A 23,505-nucleotide genomic window follows, 5' to 3' on the forward strand; every position below is an offset into this window, starting at 1 on the left:
CCAAGCTTGAAGCTAGCAGCTTTAGATAAAAAATCTCACTGCTAAAACTTGTGACAACTTAACCTAAAAAGCATATTTAATTTTTGCTGGTAAAAAATAGTTTTCTGATATGTATCAGGGCTTTTAAATTGGCATGAAGCTTTCTGATTTCTATCAGATGATGCTAGTCTTTACGGTTTCCTTTTAAGTGACCGTCCACGTCTAAAAAAAGAATTAAATTCCACCTCTCTTCTCTGATGTTGCGTTGAGTATCTATGATAGGAACTGTAACATGGTCAGTGCCATCAATATGGATGGCATCAGTTTTTGCCAGTGATTTTAAGTAAACAAATAAAATCATACATCGCTGAACATTTAAGTTGAAATTTAGGTTACTTCAAAATGTTGGATGCATGTGCCAACTAAACCATTTGTCACATTACACATGACTATTTACATTGTTACGTGCGTGTATCATAATTGTTAGTACTAGTTTGGTTTTGCCTTTAGTGACTCCAATTTTAAGCACACCATCAGGACTATTTTATTGTTGCTTTTTCAACAGCTTTGTTATATTCAGCAAAAGTTCTTCATCTGTGGAAGCCAGTAGTGGTCAAAATTAATCTGGAATCCCCCACTATGGCATGCTTCATAATTGGATCATGGTTTTGGCACTCAAAAACCACATAATTTTAGGGCTCAGTTTCAGAATACGGTTTTTATCTATGATGAAAATATAGATAAAATTTTAAAAATAATTTCTTTACAATAGCATTATTTGCAATAAATTTTATTTTACCAAGAAAACACATTTCCACACAGCTTATTTAGTAAATTCTTGTTATAGAGGGTGTCCCACATAACTTGAGCCAAGAATTTAAAAATGAAAGGTACGTCGGAAGCGTATTGAACCGAATGCATACTATTCGCAATAGCTTATAGTGACTCAGAAAATTTTTGTTTTCCCCATAACTCACTAATTAATTAAGTTGAATTACCCAACTTTTCAATTATTGTGTTTGCGCAGTGGTATTGTGCTGCTCTCACGCATGCGTTCGGTGAGCAATATCGGCTGCATCGTGACTGGCGACGAGGAAGGGGCAGGGCGTTCTTTATCTCCTTGGCAGCGCTCGACCAGCAGCATGCATTTGCGCCGACATCCAACGGGAGCCGACCTTGTTCACCGAATGCAGGCTTGAGAGCAGCACGATACCACTGTGCAAGCACTCCGTCACGTGGCTTTTTTCATATTTCGCGGGCCTTCTTTCCAACCCGGAAGAAAGGACTACGTGAGACGTATTGTAGAGGAAACAACTCGATTGGTGGTTACTGAAGGTGCTCTACAAATCTGCATATCATACTTGGGGTCCTCAGCCAATAATTAAAAAGCTAGGAATTAAACTTAATTAATTAGTGAGTTATGGGGAAAACAAAAGATTGTCTGAGTTACTATAGGCTATTGCGAATAGTGTGCGTTCGGTTCAGTTCGCTTCCAGTGCGCTTTTCATTTTTAAATTCTTGGCTCCAGTTATGTGGGACACCCTGTATATAATCTAAGGAGAGTCTAAGGAAAGAAAAGTGTATCTCTTGGCTATGTTGTATGCGACTTCTTTAACGTCTTTGTAAGGCTGTGTACAGGACCTAAAATAATGCATGTGGTATTACTTTCCATTCACTCTTACAGAGAGAAGCTGGTTGTGGTACTCGAATATATTATTTTATTTTTTTATTTTTCAGCACTTTTTGCAATCAATGACAAGACAGGTGTCATTACAGTGATACAGCCACTCTCTGGGAGGGGACGGTCGGAGCCATACTTCTTGACAGTGCGAGCTACAGACGCTGGCTCCCCCTCACTTTACACAGATGTCAAAATACTCATCATTATAGGAGATGTGTCCTCCAATGATGGCATACCACGGTTTATTCGACCACGGATGGGTGAAGTTGCTTATGTGCATGAGGTGAGGTTAATGCTAGTAGCAATGTTGGGTCATTAAACCCCTTCAATTTTTGAGGCATTCGTAAAACACAATGTGGGGTTACTTAGGTCATAAGGATTAACAGATTTCTATTTGTTTATGTCTAGGTATCAGTGCTGTGTTCCAGCCTCGTGCTCTTTAAGTATGAGAAGTACAAGGAATGCTGTTTTCTTTTTTCATTTGATTAATAATGAGGGATAAATAATTGTTCATCGCTTAACAGCGTCTGTATGCTGATCCAGAGTGTCATTTGTTTATGCACAGCAGAGTAGTATATAATGCTAAGGATTTGAAAAATAAGTATGCATTATTTTCTACTGAATGCAATGCAAAGGAAACCACTGTTCATTTCTGTTTCTTTACTAATTTTTATATGGCAGAATGTTACCATTGGAGCTTCAGTGTTCCAAGTTCAGGCTGTAGACCCAGACAGCGCATTGTCTTCAAATGGCCAGGTGGCATACAAGTTTCTTGACAAACACAGTGCTGTTGGTGAAGACTTAGAATTTGAAATAGACCCTGCATCTGGCCTCGTGAGCACCACTGCTGTCTTGGATCGAGAGAAGCGTGACAATTACACGGTCTGTATATACTTCTTTACTGATTTCTGTTACGTGAATATGTGTTGATTTGTCATTATTGCAGTCTACATTAAAGGGCCCCTCACCAGGCCACATAGCGAATTTTAGTTATACGCTGGAAGTTGTTACATGCCCTCTTGAGAGCGTGCTACTGCAAAACATTTTCAAGTTGGTTCATTAATAGCCGACACAGACCTTATTTCATTGCCGCGAACCCATGATTTCAGGATGTGAGCGTCACCACCAGCAAGGACACTCTCTTCACTTGCTCCGTCTAGCCTCCGCAAGTGAAATTCCTTCCCTGCATTCTCAATACCAGAGCTGGAGAATCGCATGACGCATACGTCACGGGTCTTGCCTTCTTCTTCTTTTTTCTTTCTCTCTCACTTTTTTGTTGTGCGGTGCACTTCTGCTGACGGTCGCGCATGTGACCTTTTGTGTTTGTCTTGTTTCGCACAGCGCACAATTTTGCGCACTGTGCACGGGAAGACCTGACTAGCGGTATATGCCAGTGCTACATGAACACTGGGGCAGACGCAAATGGATCAGAGAGCATGATCACGCACTGGAACACAGTAGGAAGTGACATAGTTTCGCTCTCAGCTCATGCGACTGCACGACATGGGGACAAGTAGATGAAACGGAAGTACATCTCCTTGCTGCGGTGTGAAGTAAAACAAAAACATGCAGACATTCGGTTTGTGTGTTTTATTATTTTTCTAAACTTTAATTTGTCTATTGATGCAACAGATTACAAAAATAGCGGATGTTGCCTTGAATAATTCTCGAAGTGTCGTCAATCAATATGAGCGACGTCACAGCATATACATGTACGTAGGCACACTTGCTGATATACATCATCCTCCTGTCTTGGAGCATGGTGACCGTGAGGAGAAGGGCTAACAGTGTTTAATTTGAAAATTTCAGCTCTTTCCGCGGCGTGTAGTAATGCAATTCTTAGCAAACATGATTGTGACCACGCATTGTATCCGCTACGCTTGTCAGCTCAAAATGGCCAGACCTGGTGAGGGGCCCTTTAAGAATCAGCTGAAACATTTGGCTTCTAACATAACAATATAAGAGCATGCTATCAGATGCTTGTGTATCATACATTGGGTGCACATTAAAGAACCTCAGGTGGTAAAACCAATACAGAGCCCCACACTACTGTGTGCGTCATGAACAGATCATGGTTTTGGTCATAAAACCCCAGAATCAAATTTTTTTACCATTGTGCTATCTGCAAACCTGGCGATGCTGGTGAACGTGAATATTTATGGCCTTCTTGACCAGCAATACTTTCCGCTCACTGCCATTCTGTAGGAAATGTAGGCTTCTCCGGGCACTTCAATGCATTCTTTCAAGTTAAGCAGTATCTCATTTGTGTCTGTTACCAGTAACATTAAGATGGAGAACTTGGTCGATGTGAACAGGTGAATATTATTTCATTTGCGGCATTTAATTGCCTGACCACTTTCTTCTGATAACCATGCATAATAAATATTTTGTTGGCCATGTGCTCCTAATTAAATTAATTATGCCAAAGTTTAGTCAATGCCACTGACATTGTACTGGCTAGTTTATGATTAAGGAATGCTGAAGTGACTCATAATTGTGGCTATTAATCAATAGTAGCTTTATTATTTGTGAAACTTGTGTCTGTTGTTTGTTTCTAACTATGGCTCTTCATTCTTGATACTTCTACACAGCTAGTGGTTGTGGCTTATGACATGGGAGTTCCTCCACAAGAGGCACACCAGATCCTTAGAGTTGTGGTGCTTGACGTTGATGACAATGAGCCTGAGTTTGAAAGGTCACGTGTAAGTGTTCACCCTGATTGAACCTTTTGTTCACACAAATTAAAAGGTGTCTTCCATTTGCAACTTGTATATTTTGGCATGACTCTGTGACATATATGTCAGTGTTTATTTTTGTCTTTGTAATCATTGGTTTAGTTCATTTTGGGCCTGTTTTGATTAAAGGAATGTAGCATGTTCACTTCCATGGTAGCATGTAGCAACAGCATTAGCAGCTTTTTTGAAGGCCTCGTTCTTGGACAGGTTGGTGTTAGGTTTGCTGTACATTATTCCTTTAGACATGACGTGAACATTGTGAAAGAAAGGACAGAGAAGGAGACAGGTGAGTGCCAACTACCAACTGTTTGATGATGGTTCTAAATATAGGGGCCATGCGAATAGGAAAAAAGGAATGTGTGCATCGTCCTTTGCAGTGTAAAACCTGATTATATAAGCGATCCTTCTCTCAAGCTCAGATTTTGGGCAAAAGCCAAACACCAAAGGAACTGATGGAGGCATTCTATATCAAAAAGAAGGGGCTTGAGGCTTTTAGCAACACATCTATAATGCTATATTGTTCTTTGAAAGACACTTCTGTCATGACTGAGTGAAGGGATGTCACAATTTTCTGCATGGTATATTGAAGGCTTCTTTGCACTGCACTTGCTGCCATCGTTAACGTATTGGTTGCTGGCAATTGTCTGTCTCCCGCTCTGTCCTTTCCTTCATATTCATGTTGGGCCTTAAAGAATTATGTGGAGCAAACTAGCAGATTTTCTTTTCGAGCACATGCATGCTACTTGATATGTTGGGTTCCATGGTGTAGCTTTGCAGATAGTGCTACGCAATGCTTATTAGAGCCGTAATTATATGTATTCTTCACCTCCATTAACCCACTTATGATTGTACCATGTATCAAGGCAGCCTGCATAGTGCATGCTGGCTTGCTGCCAGGTAATGCATCTTTTCAAGCTTAGTGTTTTTACCCGCCATGGTTGCGCCATGGCTATTGTGTTGGGCTGCTGTACACAAGGTTGCGGGATCGAATCCTGGTCACGGTGGTCGCATTTCTATGAGGGCAAAATGCAAAAACACCCGTGTACTTAGATTTAGGTGCACGTTAAAGAACCCCAGGTGGTCCAAATTTCTGGAGGCCCCACTATGGTGTGCCTCGTAATCAGATTCTGGTTTTTGCACGTAAAACCCCATAATTTAATTTTTTGTAAGTTTTGTTTTTGCTTTCTACAGAAAATATTGCTTCTTTGTATGAAGTTCATTCTAATTGACACTACACACATACTACAGATTGTTGTTGCCAACATGCTCTCTGCTTTTAAAATCTGCTTCTTGCATCATGAGACTGTTCATGTTATGCCTGTTGATGGTAAGGTGCACGGGTCTGTGAACAGTGAGTGCACAACTTAGCAAAACGAAAGGCTATGGGGGAAACTGCACATAGGAGTCCACTTTCAAAAAGAATGCTTTTCTTGGCAGTATAGGTCAGTGGGCTCATCTGCTACAGTGATGCCCGTCCACGCAGCTTCACTATGCAGACTTGCCAGCAGCCCACTGTGTCCCCATCTGGACCCTCAATGCAGCGTCTCGCGCATCTGTTAGAACATCTTTAGCACAGTGGTGGGCGATCCATTACTGTGATACACGCTCGAGCGGGACCCAGGCTTTGCGCAGATCCTGTGAGTGATGGGTGATCGATCCACTATGAGCATTACCATGATCGACGCCTGCGCACATTGCCCCAAGCTAAAAGGTGCTATTCTAAAACATATGAGATTGGGGCCATCACCCATCCTTAGTTAAAGTTTTTGCAAGCAATCGAAGCTGCCCTCCCCCACCATCACATACAATGGTTAATTCGTGATTGCATTATATTCTTGTGAATGCACTATTCCGGCTGCAGTGAGTTGGTCAGATGTCTCGCACTGAAGAAAAACAATAGAATGCGCTTGCTGCATGTGCTGTGCTGCAGGAGTCCTGCATGCATGTGGTGCAAAATGCGTGGAAAAGAAAAGACGCTCTGTTCCTGTTGTTCTTTTCTGATTAATGGTGATAATGAAGAGTACACCAGCACTTCATTTTGGCTGGGTGTTAGCGCAGGTGCTGCCTTGTTCATTTGGGCTTACTCACCTATGCAGTGCTACCTGCACTCCTGAGCTTATTGCTCGAGAACAAATGCGCTAAATGACAAGTGGCACAGGACTAAATGCCTTTAAGTTACCAGGAATTTGGTGCTATATAATATGCACAGGTTGCCGAGATAAGGCAGATAGTATTAATTACTCAATTTTCCAAATTAACAAGGGTCAAATAAACGAGCTCTTACTTAAATGACTTACTTGTTTAATTTTTACTGTTGGCAACATGAATGCAATGTTCCAACATGTTAAAGTACAGAAACTTGCTAATAAATGCATCTGAATATCATTATTCAATATTTGAAACTAAGCATTCATATTATTACTATTTGATTCGTATTCGAAAGTTTTGCTATTCACACACCCATGTTATATCTAACAAGTATGGATAGGGGATATGGGGTTACTTTCTTGCTTCACCTAGAAAACATAATATGATCATGTGTTTATTGTAATAAAGTTCAGATTGCACTTTGGATATGTTATTTACGAGTGTATTTATTTGCTCCTGTTAAGTTTATTATTAAAATCAAGAGAATGGCTGTTTCTGGAAATTCACAGATGTCATTCCAAACATGAATGCAGCTAAAATAGACTGAAAGTTAAAATAATGTTCTTTTAATTACATCTTAATTTTATTTTAGAAGTTGCAGTGCCTTTTAAGATGTACTGTTTTTCTTCTAATCAACATACTAAGCAAACCATGAATGAAACTGAACATGGCCATCCACAGCCTGCATAATTTGTTGTGCACTAAAATGCAAGTAGTCGAAGCATTTCGATGTTTTGAATTGTAATGGCTTGCTGTACGCGTCCAAATGTAGCATATCCTTATCTATATGTAATCATTAAATGGAGCAGGCTGTGTAAGGGACCGTCCATTGCCTTTTGTGTTCAGAGTAGATAAATGTTTCTTTTGTAGTCAATACAGTGGAATCATGTTAATGCATAGTACTTGGTTGCAGTACACGCTAACTGGCAGTTGCAAATTTGCTCTTATCTCACCTTTTGCCATTCCCTAAACAGTGTCCCCATTGTAGTAAATGTTTGTGCAACAGAAGATGGGCGATGTCCAACATCCTTTCACAGCTTGGTGCACTCTGCTGAAATAATTCTTACCAATGCATAGACAAGCAATGGCAAGCTTTCCCTGTATTTGTGCAATGAGCCAGTGAGTAGGAAACACTGCCACTTTGACACACGGCACTTGCTGCCACATGGTTCCTATCATCTTATGTGTTTTCTGTTTAGTGCACCATAAGATGTGGGAACTCCTTGGATCCCCTTCTCCGATTCATGTGCAGTTTGGGCCATTCGTCCGTGCGATTGTTGGGGACACGCCATTCCAGCCTTATTGTAGATAGTGTACATTCCCCAAGGCCGCTGGCACCAGCATGATGCGCGGAGCGTGCTGCTTGCACATGCGGCTCACGTTATGCCATGCACCGCGTATACAAACTGCCCAAGGAGTGGGCCCCTCTCGAGAGATCCCTTCTTCTGCACCATGGCTGTGCATGTGGTCTTAGGTGATAGTGGAACTGCAGCATCCATGTTGAACCAATGTGGCAACTTCACTGGCTTTCACTTTAGTGAGTGATGCACCCCTGGACTGGCCTAGCTCGAGGCTCACACAATGCAATGCATATGGGCTATTGCCTGTCAAAAGCATGTAATAGGCTTCCAGCACCAGCCTGCGAAATGCCATGCATGCTTTCATGCATATGTGAAGTCGCTATGGCCTTCACAAATTGCCTTTGTTTATTGACAAAGGCATTGGTGCCTCCATGCTTAAGCAGGAATAATTGTTTTGCTAATGTCCACACTTTCTAGAAAGGCAGAAAATGTTTTGTGGCTCATTACGGTGTCAGAAACACCATGGGTCAAGGTGACACAGTTAGCTTCTAGACAACAAAAAGCAAACATTGTACGGACTAGCCAGTAGGTATGCAAGCCACTATGGAACTGTCGGGAATTTTTCGTGAACACATTTTAATGGCATGTGTCTTAAGCAGGCATGCAGTTGTGCAATAACGAGGTTCTGCTGTGTAGTGCTCGGCCTTCCTTTTGAAAAAAGCTTTTTATCACATCTTGCAATTGGAAGGGCACCTTAGTAATATACGTATTTTTAGTCGCTTGATTGATGACCTACTGTCGTCACATTATGAGTCTTTTGCTCTTCAGGATGCTGAACCTGTTGTGATGAAAATAAAGGAGGAAGTTCCCATTGGTACTATTATTGGAAAAGTGAAAGCCTTTGATGCAGACATTGGAACAAATGCCTTTATTGACTACTACATCGTAGGTAAGTCATCATCAGTTACTTTTTTTTTTATGTTTACATGCATCTAGCCTGTAGGTTGTTGAACAAACAGAACTCACTCAAACTCTCGCAGTATAATTTTAACTTAGGGCTCACTTGGACTTGGACTTGGACTCGTTAAAATCAGACTCCAGCAGACTCTGGCAGGCTCGGGCAGGCTCACTTGGACTCATAGGCTCGCCGACTCATATTCACTGACTGACTGCTGACTCACTCAGGCCCATTGTATCAGGGGCTCTGGCTCAATGTGACTTATGCAATCATGGACTCGTATAGACTTGCATAATCATGGGCTGAGACTCACTGACAGATATGCAAGCTCATAATTTACTCGGACTCAGATCATCAGCTCACAATAAGGGTATTTACTCAAGTAAAAGTCAAAAGGTAATGGCATCACAATTGTCGGAGTGCATTGGTCGTCGCTGCCATTGTAGATTTGCACATGCTTGTGCAAGAACGTGTGTGTGCATTTGGACATGCGGGTGGGATTGGAGGTCGAGATAGTAATGGTTCATGTTATTAACTGCTGTAAAAATAACATACTGTATTGTTCAATAATGTTGCTTGCCTGGTGTAGTAAATTGTCTTTATGTAAAGACATGCCTATGCGTTTTACTGTGTAACCAGGCACCTTACATCTGCAATATTTGATATAAGGGACACAAGTGGACTTCAGTTTACGTTTTGATGGCACATCAGAAAATTATAATTTTCCTGTTTATTTTTCTCATATTGATTCCTATTCTCCATATAAATGCAAAATTCAATTAGGGCATTCAGGTCAGTGAACTGCCTAGTCTCGCTCAAAAGCATCAATGCTTTCTTCGGCTGATAAAATATTGTGTTTGTATGTTTTTTGCTCAAATAAAGAAAGTCCTTTATTCCCATACTCTCACTCAAGCTTTATGGTTCCAATGGACCCCACTCAGTGAGATTAATTTGGGACTATGTGGACTCACAGACTCAAAATAGCAGATAGCTTAAGTAATGTTTTGTTACTTAAGGGGAGATGAGGGTTGAAAAATTGTGTTTTCTATAAAATAATCTGTCAGATTTTGTTTGCAATACAGTGCGCTTCAACATCCTACGATATTTATTCGAATATACTTCACCTCCTCCAGTGCACTACATATGCAGGCTTGGAGTGACGCCTGACACTGTCAAAAGATGCCGAGAGCGAGTGGGGCTATACTGATCTAGGTACAACCAAATTAGGAAGGCCCACTAATCTTCAACAAAGACACTCCTTCACCAGAACAGGAATTGGCCTCCCTGGTGCACTATTCGGCCACTACTTCCCAAATGATTCCTTCAATAAACCCATGGCCCTCAGTCCCCAGCAGCTGCGGAGCACCTGACCAAGGCGGTGGTCAGACCTGTAATGCAGCAGAGGGTGCTAAGAATCTCGGGGGTCCAGACAGGCCGCCAATGGAAACTGACCCTGTCAACCTTTAATTGCCGAACTCTTGTCGTGTGAGGCTAGCTTAGCAGGACTATTTGAAGAACTATCAGACTTTCTTTGGGATATCGTGGGCCTTAGTAAGATTAGAACTGGTGAGGCTTATACATTGCTGAATAACAGCCATGTCCTCTGCTTTAGAGGTCTGCCAGATAAGAAGCAATATGGGGTAGGATTCCTAATCCATAAGGATATAGCAGGCAACATTGACGAATTCTACAGCATTAATGAGAGGGTAGCTGTAGTCGTAATCAAACTTAATAAGAGCTTTAGATTAAAGGTAGTACAAGCCTACGCTCCAACATCCAGTCACGATGATGAGGAAGTTGATCAGTTTTATGAACATGTTAAATTAGCGATGAGAAAAGTTCAAACTCAGTATACTGTAGTAATGGCTGACTTCAATGCAAAAGTGGGGAAAAGCAGGCTGGTGAACAAGCAATTGGCAACTACAGCGTCAATTCTAGGAACGCTAGAGGAGAGATGGTGGTAGAATTCACGGAAAGCAATAAGCTGAGAATAATGAACACCTTTTTTAATGAAACGTAGCAACAGAAAGTGGACCTGGAAAAGCCCTAAAGGTGAAACAAGAAATGAAATTGATTTCATACTTTCTGCCGATCCCAGCATAGTGCAGGATGTAGAAGTGATAGGTAGGGTAAAGTGCAGTGATCATAGGTTATTGACGGCTAGGATTCACCTCAATTCGAACATAGGAAGAGTAAAATTGGTCAAGAAAAAAAAAACAGGTCAACTTAGAGGCAGTAAGGGTAAAAGCAGACAAATTTAGGCTGGTACTTGCAAACAAATATGTAGCCTTATAACAGAGACGTGATGATGATGACATAGAGGTAATTAATGAAACTGTAAGGAGGCTGGCTTCAGAGGCAGCAATCGAAGTGGCAGGCAAGGCACCAAGGCAACCAGTAGGCAAGCTCTCCCAAGTAACAAAGGACCTAATAAAGAAACGACAAAGAAGGAAAGTGTCCAGCTCAAGAGATAAGATAGAATTCATGGAACTGTCAAAACTGATCAACTATGCGAAAATAAGTTATATTCGTAACTGTAACGTGAGAAAGACTGAAGAAGCCGTAAAAAATTGATGCATCCTGAGATCAGTGAGAAAGAAACTTGGCATAGGACAAACCAAGATGTATGCACTGAAGGATAAGCAGGGTAATTTCATCAGCAATCTCGAAGATATAGTAAAAGAAGCGGAAGAATTCTATACTGACCTGTGCAATACCCAGAGCAGTCAGGATACCTCCATATATACTTCAAGGCTGCTCTCGAATCACTGTTTTGTTAAACTAAGCCCATGCCTCACGTAATAGCCCATCTCTGGGGCCTTTGAGGTATAATAAATAAATAAATAAATTAGAAACAGTAATGAACAGGATACAGAAACTCCTCCTATAACTAGATATGAGGTCAGAAGGGCCTTGCAAGACATGAAACGAGGAAGACCAGCAGGAGAAGATGGAATAACAGTCAATTTAATCAAAGGTAGGGGAGACATAATGCTTGGAAAACTGGCAGCTCTTTATACGAAATGTCTATCAACTGCAAGGGGCCCAGAAAACTGGAATGCAAACATTATACTAATCCATAAAAAGGGGGACGTTAAAGAATTCAAAAATTATAGGCCCACATAGCTTACTCCCAGTGTTACATAAAATATTTTCCAAAATTTTCCAAAAAAGGACAACACTGGACTTTAGTCAACCAAGGGAACAGGCTGGCTTCAGGAAGGGATACTCTACAATGGATCACATCCATGTCATTAATCAGGTTATCGAGAAATCCGCAGAGTACAATAAGCCTCTCTATGTGGCTTTCATAGATTATGAAAAGGCATTTGATTCAGTACAGATACCAGCAGTCATAGAGGCATTATGTAATCAAGGAGTACAGAATGCTTACGTAAATACCTTGGAAAATATCTACAGAGGTCCTACAGCTACCTTAATTCTACCCAAGAAAAGCAGGAATATACCTATAAATAAAGGGGCCAGACAGGGAGACACAATCTTTCCAATGCTATTCACTGTGTTCTTGGAAGAAGTAAACCCGCCGTGGTTGCTCAGTGGATATGGTGTTGGGCTGCTGAGCACGAGGTCGCGGGATTGAATCCCGGCCACGGCAGCCGCATTTCGATGGGGGCGAAATGCGAAAACACCCGTGTGCTTAGATTTAGGGGCACGTTACAGAACCCCAGGTGGTCAAAATTTCCGGAGTCCTCCACAACGGCGTGCCTCATAATCAGAAAGTGGTTCTGGCACGTAAAACCCCAAATATTACCGTATTTACTCGCATAATGATCGCACTTTTTTGTCAGAAAGAATTGACGCAAATTCAGGGGTGCGATCATTACGCGGGTTAAATTTCCCGCGAAAAAAAAATTTTTTTTCGTCCCGCGTTTGCTGCGGGATGCGGATGCGGGACATCAAAACAAAAATGGTGGCCGGCGGAGCAAGCCGAACGCGCCGAACGCGATCTTTTTTTTCTTCTCGTGAGTACATTACATGCATTGAAAGTTTCTTCCGTGTCAGTGATCAATAATATCGTTAATATCGGCAAGTTTGCGGCAATAACGTAGCCATGTCCACTTAGAGGGGACAGAGACAGATGGGCGCGCTTAGCTGCCAGTGACAGAAACCCATGGCCGGCATCCTGCGGAAACTGTGGCATCTGTTTTCACTACTATCCTAACACTGCACGTTTCCGCTAAGGGTGGACAAATATCTTAGCTGTGTTACAAGCGTTGGCGTATGAATAGGGTACACTTTTAACGTATCGGTGTAAACGTGGCTACTATCATTGCCGCGCGCGATTTGTTGCGTGCTCACAAGTGCAGATGAACAGATGAAAAGAATCCAAAGGCGCTTTTTTGTTTTTGTTGACTACAACCATTATAAAGCCTACCCATAATAAAGGCAAGTTTGGTTGTACCTCTTTTTGCCATGGAAGTGCGGAAAGTGAAGGAAGTAATGAAATGAGGCATCTACTTAAGCATGTTTGGTGCGTGCAGACGAGTCGTTCGCGTAGCATTCGACAGATGGTAAGCTCAATCATTATTAGCTAGACTTGGCACATGAGATATCGCTGCGGCAAGTTCAGGGTGCGATCATTACACGGGAAATTAAAAAAAGCAAATTTTGACGACAAAATTCAGGGGTGCGATCATTACGCGAGTGCGATCATTGTGCGGGTAAATACGGTATTATTGGAAGAAGTAAGGATCGACGGTGAATATCTAAGCAATCTTCGGTTTGCCGATGACATTGTTCTAGTCAGCAAGAATGCAGACGAGTTACAACAAATTATTGAGGACCTTAACAGAGAGAGTGTAAGAGTGGCATTGAAGATTAATACACAGAAGACAAAGATAATGATGAATAGCCTGACAAGAGAACAAGAGTTCAGGATCGCCAGTCAGCCTCTAGAATCTGTGGAGGAGTATGTTTACCTAGGTCAACTAATCACAGGGAACCCTGATCATGAGAAGGAAATTCATGGAAGAATAAAAATGGGTTGGATCGCATACGACAGACATTGTCAGCTCCTGAGTGGAAGCTTACCATTATCATTGAAAAGGAAGGTTTACAATCAGTGCATTTTACCAGTGCTGACATACGGGCCAGAGACTTGGACACTGACAAAGAAGCTTGAGAACAAGTTAAGGACCATGCAAAGAGCGATAGAACGAAGATTACTAGGCATAATGTTGAGAGCAAGAAAGAGAGCGGTTTGGATCAGAGAGCAAACGGGTATAGACGATATTCTAATTGACATCAAGAGAAAAAAATGGAGCTGGGCAGGTCATGTAATGCGGCGGTTAGATAACTGTTGGACCATTAGGGTTACAGAATGGGTACCAAGAGAAGGGAAACGCAGTCGAGGACGACAGAAGACTAGGTGGAGCGATGAAATAAGGAAACTTGCGGGCGCTAGTATGAATTGGTTGGTGCAGGGCAGGGGTAATTGGTGGTCGCAGGAAGAGGCCTTCGTCCAGCAGTGGACATAACACAGGCTGATGATGGTGATGATGATAATGATGAGGTCGACCCTTATATATTGAACTTGCCAAAAAATTTTTTTAATATAATTCATATATTGGTCAACCCACATCTTCTTAGAAAATTGAAAAACTTTAAACATCACACACCTTTCTTTACTGTAAGCTTGGCTACTAAATCTCGCTAGTCAATGCCACAAATGGCATCCTCGTTAGAACTGCCTGGAGAAGTCATCCTTGCCGAATGCTTCGCAGGTGTCCTCGGCACCCTGAACAACATTATTCTCAGTGCTGTCGAGTGTGTTGGATGTGCAGCATTTCTTAATGGTAGTGAGAATAATCTCCAAAATTCTTGTACCCAATGTGACTCAATCTTGGCCAAATTTTGCATGCACATGTACAAGGATTTGTAGAGTGCAAGTATTTAGGCTTTATTGTAACATGCTGCAGTTTTGGTCATGTCAAATATAGGAAACCAATCAATGCTCTCGATAACTATTGTTGAGATTAAAAACCTTTTTCTTAAACGCTTTCAGTGTCAAATTCTTTTCTTGGATAATATGATATGAATACAATAGGTTATTTTTGGCCATGCAGAAGGAACAAAATGACACTGATAATGGTAAATGCTCTCTTCGTATAGTCCTCACATTCCTAACTGACAAAAGGAATAAAAGCCCACAGCCTAAAATAAATAAAAGCCACATCGGACTTTTGGATTGTTAATCAGGAGTCCATGATATAGTCTTAAGCTTAAGAATGTCACCTTTTGTGTGCATGGGTGTTATTATCCCTAGGAAAAAAAAGAAGGCTTGAGTGAGTTTTAAAGGAAAGCTTTCTGTCTGTATCCATATTAGTCGTGATAGCACTGCCCTGGATACGCTGCTAATGAATGAACACAACTCTTTGTCTGAATGAGCACTAAAATACTCGTAGTCAGCTGTGCAACAAGGAAATCTCCATTTCTCCAACCGTCGATCTTGTGTTATGCTGCAAATCAGTTATGGAGCAGTCTTACACACATCTTCAAAATAAAAATACTCTAAACTAGGCATATACAAGGTAAGCAAAATGTTTCGCTTTTCAGTGGTTCTGCGGCACTATTTAGCCAGATAGTTCAGGGTAGCTGTCCACAAAGAAGTGACACTCAGAGCAAGATACATTAAGCCAAGAGTTTTCACAAACCACAGTAAAAAAACTAGGAAGTATTAGGTCCCTGTGGTATTTGATGATCTCAGTGACGATCTATGCAGTATTGAAAAAAGAAAAACACTGGGGAAAAAGATAAGAAAGTTGTGCTGAGAAACAATCCAGGAATGGCATTTCTATGTGGCTTTAGGTGCATGATTCGTTGCAATTTTGTTGGTCTCTGGTCTACTTATTGGTGCTTGTCAAGTTGTACTTGCTTTTCCATTTTCATCATTTCTTTACTAATATTATTTATTTCTTTAATGTCACACAGGACAGGATCCTGCTATCTGATCTTTGTGTTGCGTATCATAACGTCTTTGTAACTGCGGATGTATCTGCCAACTGCCAGATCAGCTGACAAACGCTATATGCTTAGGCTGACCAGCAGATTAATGTGTATGAAAACGGGCGAATAACTGTATTATATTGTATTGTAAAAAAGCACATCCAATGATTTACAGTATACCACAACATAATGTGTCCTCATATTTAATTGAACTGTATTATGACTACCAAAAAAAATTTTTTTTTAGCATTAGAAAATCGGTCAGCAGGTGTTTAGTTGAGGAGCACTTACCTGTTTCTTGTCCTTTTGACGAATATGTGTGGGTTGATTTTGTTCCTTTAACAAATGATCTTACAGGTGGTAACATGGACAACGTCTTTACCATTCAGCGCACAGGCAACAATGAGGGCGAGATATTGAATAAGAAGAGAGTTGATCGTGAGCAAAAAGACCGGTACCTCCTTACAGTGCAGGTTAGCATGCCATCAAAGCGACTTGAAGAAGTCGACGCCACTTACAATCCCGATGACAAGACCCAGCTCATGGTTGATGTGAGGGTCGAAGACATTGATGATAACTCACCTTCATTTGAAAAGCCTTCCTATGTGCTTGGTGAGTATAATGATAGACTTTACACTAAATACCTGGGACTTTCTATGCGTTACGGTTGTTTTGTGTTCAGTTTTATGTGACATGGGCATTTTACTTTGGGTGCTGCATTGTCACTCATTAGGAGGTTTCATTCTTTTGTAGGCCAGCTTGCCAGGCTATCAAGAAGTCGGCAAGGATAAGTCCATTGGCTTGTTAGTTTGCCTTGTGGTAAATTCCACTCGCCGTTTCGGAGCAGCTACTTGAATATTCATTCAGAAGCTTGGATAACACTTGATTTTGCAGATGCATATTCACCGGAGAGAAGCATCATGCTCTGCACTGTATTACAACGAAAGTTGTCACTTGCAGCCAGGAGAATGCAACATGCTGTAGGCTTTCATTTCGCTCTGCGTGTCGATGGTCAAGCGAGAGAGAGCAAATAATTGTAAAAATGAGCTGATCCAAAATGGCTTGTGAAATGCAAACCTGCTCTTAAACGACCAGTGGAAAGTAAGTTTTCCAACTCAGAAAAAAAAGATAGTTGCTCCAGATCAACCCGTGCCCCTCACGTCTAGTTAAGATCGGAGGTATGGATAAGTGAAACTTAGATGAAGAGAAACGCACTGCATGTACCTATTTGCTGCATCTTTGTCCACCCATGTTTTGTTAAAGTTCTTTCCTGAATTAGCTTGCAAAAATAATTTTGTAAATGGCGCACTCATGCAGCATATGTGTTCTTGTCAGACAGAATTTATAGCAGTTAGAAAAAAAATGCCTAAGTGCACTAATAAGTTTGTCACTATAATATAAATCAGCTGCTGTTGTGCACTTGAGTACATGCTAAAGCATTTTAGCCTTATGTCACATGAGCACCAACGAGGTGCCATTTGCATGTGCACAGCTGTCCCTGAACATAAGCACGCAGCCCTTTGATGCCATGAATTGCAGTAGCAGACTGTGCATCGGGCTGTGCGAAAGCTTTAGAGATGTGTATGTTTGAGTTTTGGGGCATTTTCTGGAATAAGCTTATTGGTGCGTGCAGTTATCTTGATAATGCAAATGTTCTGCCTGATACAATAATACTAGTAGTTAAACCTCTATATAATGAAGTAGGTAAAATCGGCAATTTGCTTTGTTATATGGAAATTTCGTAGTATTGAAATTCGACCTTTTTATGAAAATGAGTATAGTCGCCGATCGATTTTTCTTGCGCAGAAAGGGGCTACAGAAGTTTCTGAATTATCGGGCTGTTGAAAAAAGCAAATTTGAATGAGAAAACAATTCATTTCTATGAATTTGGGAGGCTGCAACGAATAATATGGTTTCATGCCACGTCGATGATATCTTCATATCAGTAGTACGTATTAAGTGAAGCTAGCCATGCTTTCGCATTCACTCCGCCCCCGCGGCTGATAGCGTCGCCCACACTGAGACGACGCTATCATGAAAAGCGCCAGCAGTAGGGAGCGAATGCTTTGTCTGGCTCTTGCTCCAACGCGTTGGGTCAGCGAAACTTGAGATTAGGCAACCTACTATACTAAATGCGCGGTAAGACAGCTTACATGATGCCACGCCATCTCGGCACGCCAACTCTTTGCACATGAGGCAGATTACTTCTAAAGCAGGGTGCAGGGATGTGTATGCGCTCAGCCACACTTACAGCCATGCGCAGCCATGGCCGAGACATGCGCCAGAAATCGCAATGTGCACCAACTTAACCCCCCTCCCCTCGCGTGCGCTTGATCGTGTTACTGTAAGCTCACTCCCCTCCCCTCTTTTCCTTTGCTAGCGTAGGAAGGTGGCACCTAAGAAGTCACCATCTTTCTTATTTCACCCTTGCACACTTTCACTCACACCTAAAGCATAAAGTGCCCAGGGCACTATATGATCTTATTGCACTTGCACTTTATACAGAACATGATGCTGCTTCACTTTGGTAATTGCTCTTGTCCCCTGCATGTGATTTGAGAGGTGCGTTTGCAAGCAGCCGCTTGTAGTTCAACACTTGGCATCCACGGAAGTTTCCATTTATTATCTTGGCATTCCTTTGCGGCAGAATCAAAATTTAATTATATTGAGATTGCATACAAACACACAATTGAGGTTCTAAATACATGTTCTATGGACAAGAGGTTATGAAAAGTTAAATACTTCGTTATATGGAGAATTTCATTATATTGAAGTTCGTTATATCGAGGTTTAACTGCACTATATTCGTTATAGGTTGAGGTTTTGTGATAGATCTAGGCTAATAAAAAAAGTTAATAGTTCTACAAAGGTATATGCCTGCAGTGAAAAAAATATTAGTACTGCATAGAAGGGCTGTATTTTTTAAGCAGTATATTATTAGCAGTGGCAAAATTTAGGAAGTTTGTGATGTGCCCAAGTAACTCTTATTAAAGGGACAACTAAAAGCAAACAATAAATAAATCTGTAGTGTTAGATTGCCTTCATAGAAACCTTGCAGCATTTTTTCTATGCCAAGAGATAACTTGGGTGCCCATAATGTTGTGGCTGAATAGTTCATACAATTCTGAAGTTCAAAAAGTCTGTAAAGAATGGGATGTTATAGGTATCATTCCTAAAACAGTACCAGTGATCTCTCGGGTCACGTGTGTCAAGGCCACCTTTACGTTCAGAGGTCCACATAATGAGGATGCTACACTCGTGCAAATAATGTTGGCAGAATGGTGTATAGTATCAAAAGGTTCTGAAAAAAATTTTAATCGAGTCAGCTAAACTGCATTTTCTTTCCTCTTGCAGTGTAGTTCACTTTTTTATTATGAGAGGTTGAGTAAAGTTTACTAAATATAAATGGGACACTAGACATCATGGGAGCTGGTGCCATAATTTCACAGGTGGCACTGATCCTGCCTGTGTTTACATCATTTTCTCGCTTACAAATGCTCTGTTCTCAGTATAAGAACGCTTTTGACATCTGTGAACATGCATCTGTCACTTAAATTTTACTTAATATTTGCCTTTGGAGTCTCTTTCTAGCAAAAAATCACGTTGATTGCTTTGGGTACATGTTGCATTCAGGTTAATAAACTCTGGTTAGTGCATGTTCATTTGTTAAGAATGTCATGACTAGTACCAGCTTCGGCATATTTGTTCTCGGACTGTGCCACAAAATATAATTGGCATGGCATGCAGTTCTGTCTGCATGCAGTGCCAGTGCATGACTGCAGTGTAAAAGGAAAGCTTTTGGGAAAATGTATACATGGAATGCTGCTCTAATTTACTGCATATTTTGTGGACAGATACCTTTTAATTGGTGTCTGGTAATTGGACATGGCTTCTAGCTGAGAGGTTTTCATCTTTTAACTGCAACATGCACCCTAAAGTGATTACTTAAAGTAGCTTGTTTTATTTAAATGCCTAGCTTGTGCATAACACCCACACTACGATGGCTTCAGCCATCAGTAATGGGTTGCCAACATTTTTTTTTTATCTAAAAGGCAGTCTAGAAATTTTTTTACCTCATCTGAAATTCTTGGTACATTTAGAAGCTCTGTGTGTACTAGCTTTATTTCTGAATTTTTGTGCTTTCTGTTAATATATGTTTATTTATAAGACCCTTGATTTGTTGTCAGTTGTTATACTTCTGTGTGTGTGGTTGATTTTATTCACCATTCTGGATATTAACAGTTGCACATAATTGCCACTTCTAACAGGTCGCATAAAATTTTTGAAACGTGAGAGCACAAATTTTCACTAATACATTTGTTGTTTTTATCCAAAAATTTACATTCTGATGTTTGTTACAATGAAGAATTGTCTTTACAATCTGTCTTACAGGTATAAGAATCAATTCTGAGATTAACAGTGAGCTAATCACACTGAAAGCAAAGGACCCAGACAGCTCATCAAACATGATCATGTACTCTATTCGAAATGTTACATACTACAGAGTGAGTACCTTTCTGGCTTCCTTTAATTATTACTGGGTATATGGTGAAAGCAAGAATATGTGGTCTGATACTGTATCACTTCATTTCTAGCTACTGCAATAAAAGGGATTCTTGGAATTGTCAGGAAGAAACATTTTCATTGTGCTAGCTATGATTGTGCACACCTTCAGAGTTGGCTGTGATATTTATTGAGTGTTCTGCAAATAGAGGCAACAAGCATATGACACTTTCAGCTAAACAAGTGGCTCACTTATGTTGAAATTTTGCACAGAGGTAGCATTTCCCTGTTGGATTTATTACTACCACGTTTGTGTTCGTTGCTTGCTTATTTAGCCCCCAATAATAAATTGCACTTGTCTGCAGCGATTCCACTCAAGAAATTTCAATCAGGGTTGCATTTCAAGCTGTTTCTTTTGCTTACATAACATAAATTACTGCTTTTGTTTATAACATGCATCTGCATGAAGTTTCCACAACACTGCAATATTTAGGTAAATTAGGAAGTGCCTCTACAATGTATTTCTATTCATGTATCCTCCCAAACTTTACTGAAGGTCCATTTGAGTTTTCTGCATGACCTGCATCTTGTCCCTACTGTTTTGACACGACAGCATTAAGGGCCCCGTGTCGCAGAAAATCCAATGTTGGTGTCCAGCGTTAGATGTTGGTTCGCCAAAAAGATTTTCGAACCACCCATACCCAGACCCTCCATGTGGCGCAAGGAAATTACTGAACTAATTGTATCTCTTAAGCTAAAATAAGTAGAAAAATCATAAAGTATGACTTACACACAACCATGATAGCATGCAATTGTAATTTGAATATATACGAGAAAAAAAATTCTGTTACGCGAAAACTCAAACAAGCCCCTTTTCGAGTGATTCTACCATTCATAGACCGGCCATGGCGTTCGCCATTTGCACACGCCAGCACGAGAATATCTCGGAGTCCAGAGAGAGGCGCGCCCGTTTCCTTGAAAGACTTCCAGATAGTGCTTTCTCCGCTGCATCGCGGCTCACGCAAGAGGCTGCATATCCACCAGAAAGCCCGCCTTTGTGCACAGCGTTCGCTGCAAGCATTTCCTGATAAACATTACGGTTACATAAGCTGCAGTTGCCGGGAAGCGTGAGAAGCAGTCAGGAATCTTTGAGTGCTATTGCGTTCCACTCTTAAAGGCTAAGCTTAGGCGTCCTCCAAATTTTTTGCTTTAACTACCTGTTCACCAAATAACCTTGTTTCTTGCCTGGAACACCACTTTTTTGCCATCTGTGTGGAGGCAGTTATACTGGATTGGCACATCACAACCAATGTAGTTGTCCTTCAATGATCCAGTCTTCAAAGAAAAAAGTTATTCAGTATAGTACTTCGTTCTTCTCTGCTCACTTCACTTCATTGTTTCTCATACATGAGCGCACATCTAGAGAAGCACAAAAAAGATTTGCTGTTAATGCTTGAATTGTCTGATCTAGTGGTTTTAATATATTCAGCTGTGATGAACTTCTTGACATGTTCACACGTAATTGAGTGGCCCCCTTGTTAACTGAACCAGAGGACCATGCTGGGGCCATGAAATTGAAAAGAATGTTATGCTACATTATGCAGAATTGCAATTTAGGTTCTCTTTATGTCGCAAGCAATCTATAATCACTGGGAAAGGTGATGTTTTATACTGGAAACTAGGCTACTAGCCTCAGGTTTTGAGACATTCTCTGTCTCAAGTGTGCTTCAACATAAACTTCATTTATCTGAGTTGATGTGGAGGGCCTGGCTTCGCACAAGAATGTTGATTACATATACGTGCCTCGCCAGAAGGTGCCACTTGTTCTTTTGAGAGTCAATAGTGCTTGTCACTGGTGAGTATTAGAGTGGTCTGCATTGACTCCCTTTAACTTTGAAAAACCTGTGGTCCAGAAGTGATTTGTGAAACAGTGGTCTAATCACTTTGATGGCTAGCTTCTGCCCTGAGTGAATTAGGCTTGATGGTGGCTCTTGCCTTATTTTTGTTGCGTTATAAATCGGCAGGCAGATGTGTCTGTGCATGTGTGTGTTTGAGTGCATGCAGTAATATCAATCCAGGGAGTGCACATGTCTATACTATTTGAGCCTTGTACATTTTGGGTTGCAGCAGGCAAGTACTGGTATAGCTCTGTATACTGCTTACTGCTGGCATTTGTCCCGCTCAGGCATTTTTTACTCTGAGTGGATTCAATCCCTGCTTTACATTGGTGTTCCATGACATTGTATTTATTTCAGCATGTAACAGTGCTGTCTGTCACACTGGCGCACCATCCTGCAGCATATTGTGGACTGTTGTATTTAGCTATGAGATTTCAGACACCCCCATTCTAAAATTACTATAAGGCAACATAATGGATAAGATTTTTTATAGCAATAGGTTCAGCAGAATTGACACATTTGTACCTTGCTATTAGTTCTTATTACTTTGATTTCGTTATCGTGATCCTTAGCAGCCCACTGTATCGGCTGGGTCCCGGTCGAAGAAACCAACAGCAGGCGTGTCAAGACAACAGTGAACTCTTATGTTTATTGCGCTGGGCATTTTATACCAGAGCGAGAGAAAGGGGGTAGTGGAAATAGAGGGCAAGGAAAGGCACGTGTCGTTCCAGCGTGCCAAGATAGCTTGTGCTCGTTGAACTGATACGATACACCCACTGCGCATTGTAACACAAAGGCCTTTTCAGATTCTCTTACATCATGCCTGTCCCACATTAGCCTCTTCCATTATTTTCTAATTGTATTTTTGTCTCATTTGCCTTCCATCGTTCCTCCTGCTCCTTGGAACCTGCTATATTATTAGGTGCTTGTGTTAACCTGTTATCAGTTCTTGATTTATCTGTGTCACTGGGAATTTCAGAGAGGCCTCAAATTCTGCCTTTGTGTTGTAATTTTCTTCTGATGTGTTATTATCCTCAAGGATGCCTTTTGTTTTGCAGTATAGTACATGCTTTTGTAAAATCATTTTAGTCACTACTAAACTGAATCCTTTTCTGACTAATTTTTTGCAGCCATCATCAAAGGAATCAATGCCTGTGATGGGTCAGTTTGAGCTTGATGCTCACAAAGGCACCCTTAGAAACATTCGAAGCTTGGGGAAATACAGAGATGGATATTTTGATATAACCATTGAGTGCCAAAGTGCCCCTGGACCCCAGAATACTGCTGTCACACATGTGCGGGTAAGTAAAATTTAGGGTGCAGTGATTTTTTTTAC

General features: G+C 41.0%; 1 protein-coding gene across 3 annotated transcripts in view; it reads left to right on the forward strand.

The window, feature by feature from the left end:
- Cad74A (cadherin 74A) overlaps window positions 1–23,505 on the forward strand; it is a 106,817-nt gene that overhangs the window by 38,094 nt on the left and 45,218 nt on the right. For all 3 annotated transcript variants that reach the window (XM_065441368.2, XM_065441369.2, XM_065441370.2), the window contains exons 27-33: window positions 1,717–1,943; window positions 2,342–2,542; window positions 4,252–4,362; window positions 8,673–8,793; window positions 16,126–16,380; window positions 20,161–20,273; window positions 23,300–23,470. In XM_065441368.2, the coding sequence (XP_065297440.1) occupies window positions 1,717–1,943; window positions 2,342–2,542; window positions 4,252–4,362; window positions 8,673–8,793; window positions 16,126–16,380; window positions 20,161–20,273; window positions 23,300–23,470 (1,199 nt within the window). The remainder of the gene's footprint in view (window positions 1–1,716; window positions 1,944–2,341; window positions 2,543–4,251; window positions 4,363–8,672; window positions 8,794–16,125; window positions 16,381–20,160; window positions 20,274–23,299; window positions 23,471–23,505) is intronic.

The sequence above is a fragment of the Dermacentor albipictus genome, chromosome 1 (assembly GCF_038994185.2).
Source record: "Dermacentor albipictus isolate Rhodes 1998 colony chromosome 1, USDA_Dalb.pri_finalv2, whole genome shotgun sequence".
NCBI classification, from domain to species: Eukaryota; Metazoa; Arthropoda; class Arachnida; order Ixodida; family Ixodidae; genus Dermacentor; species Dermacentor albipictus.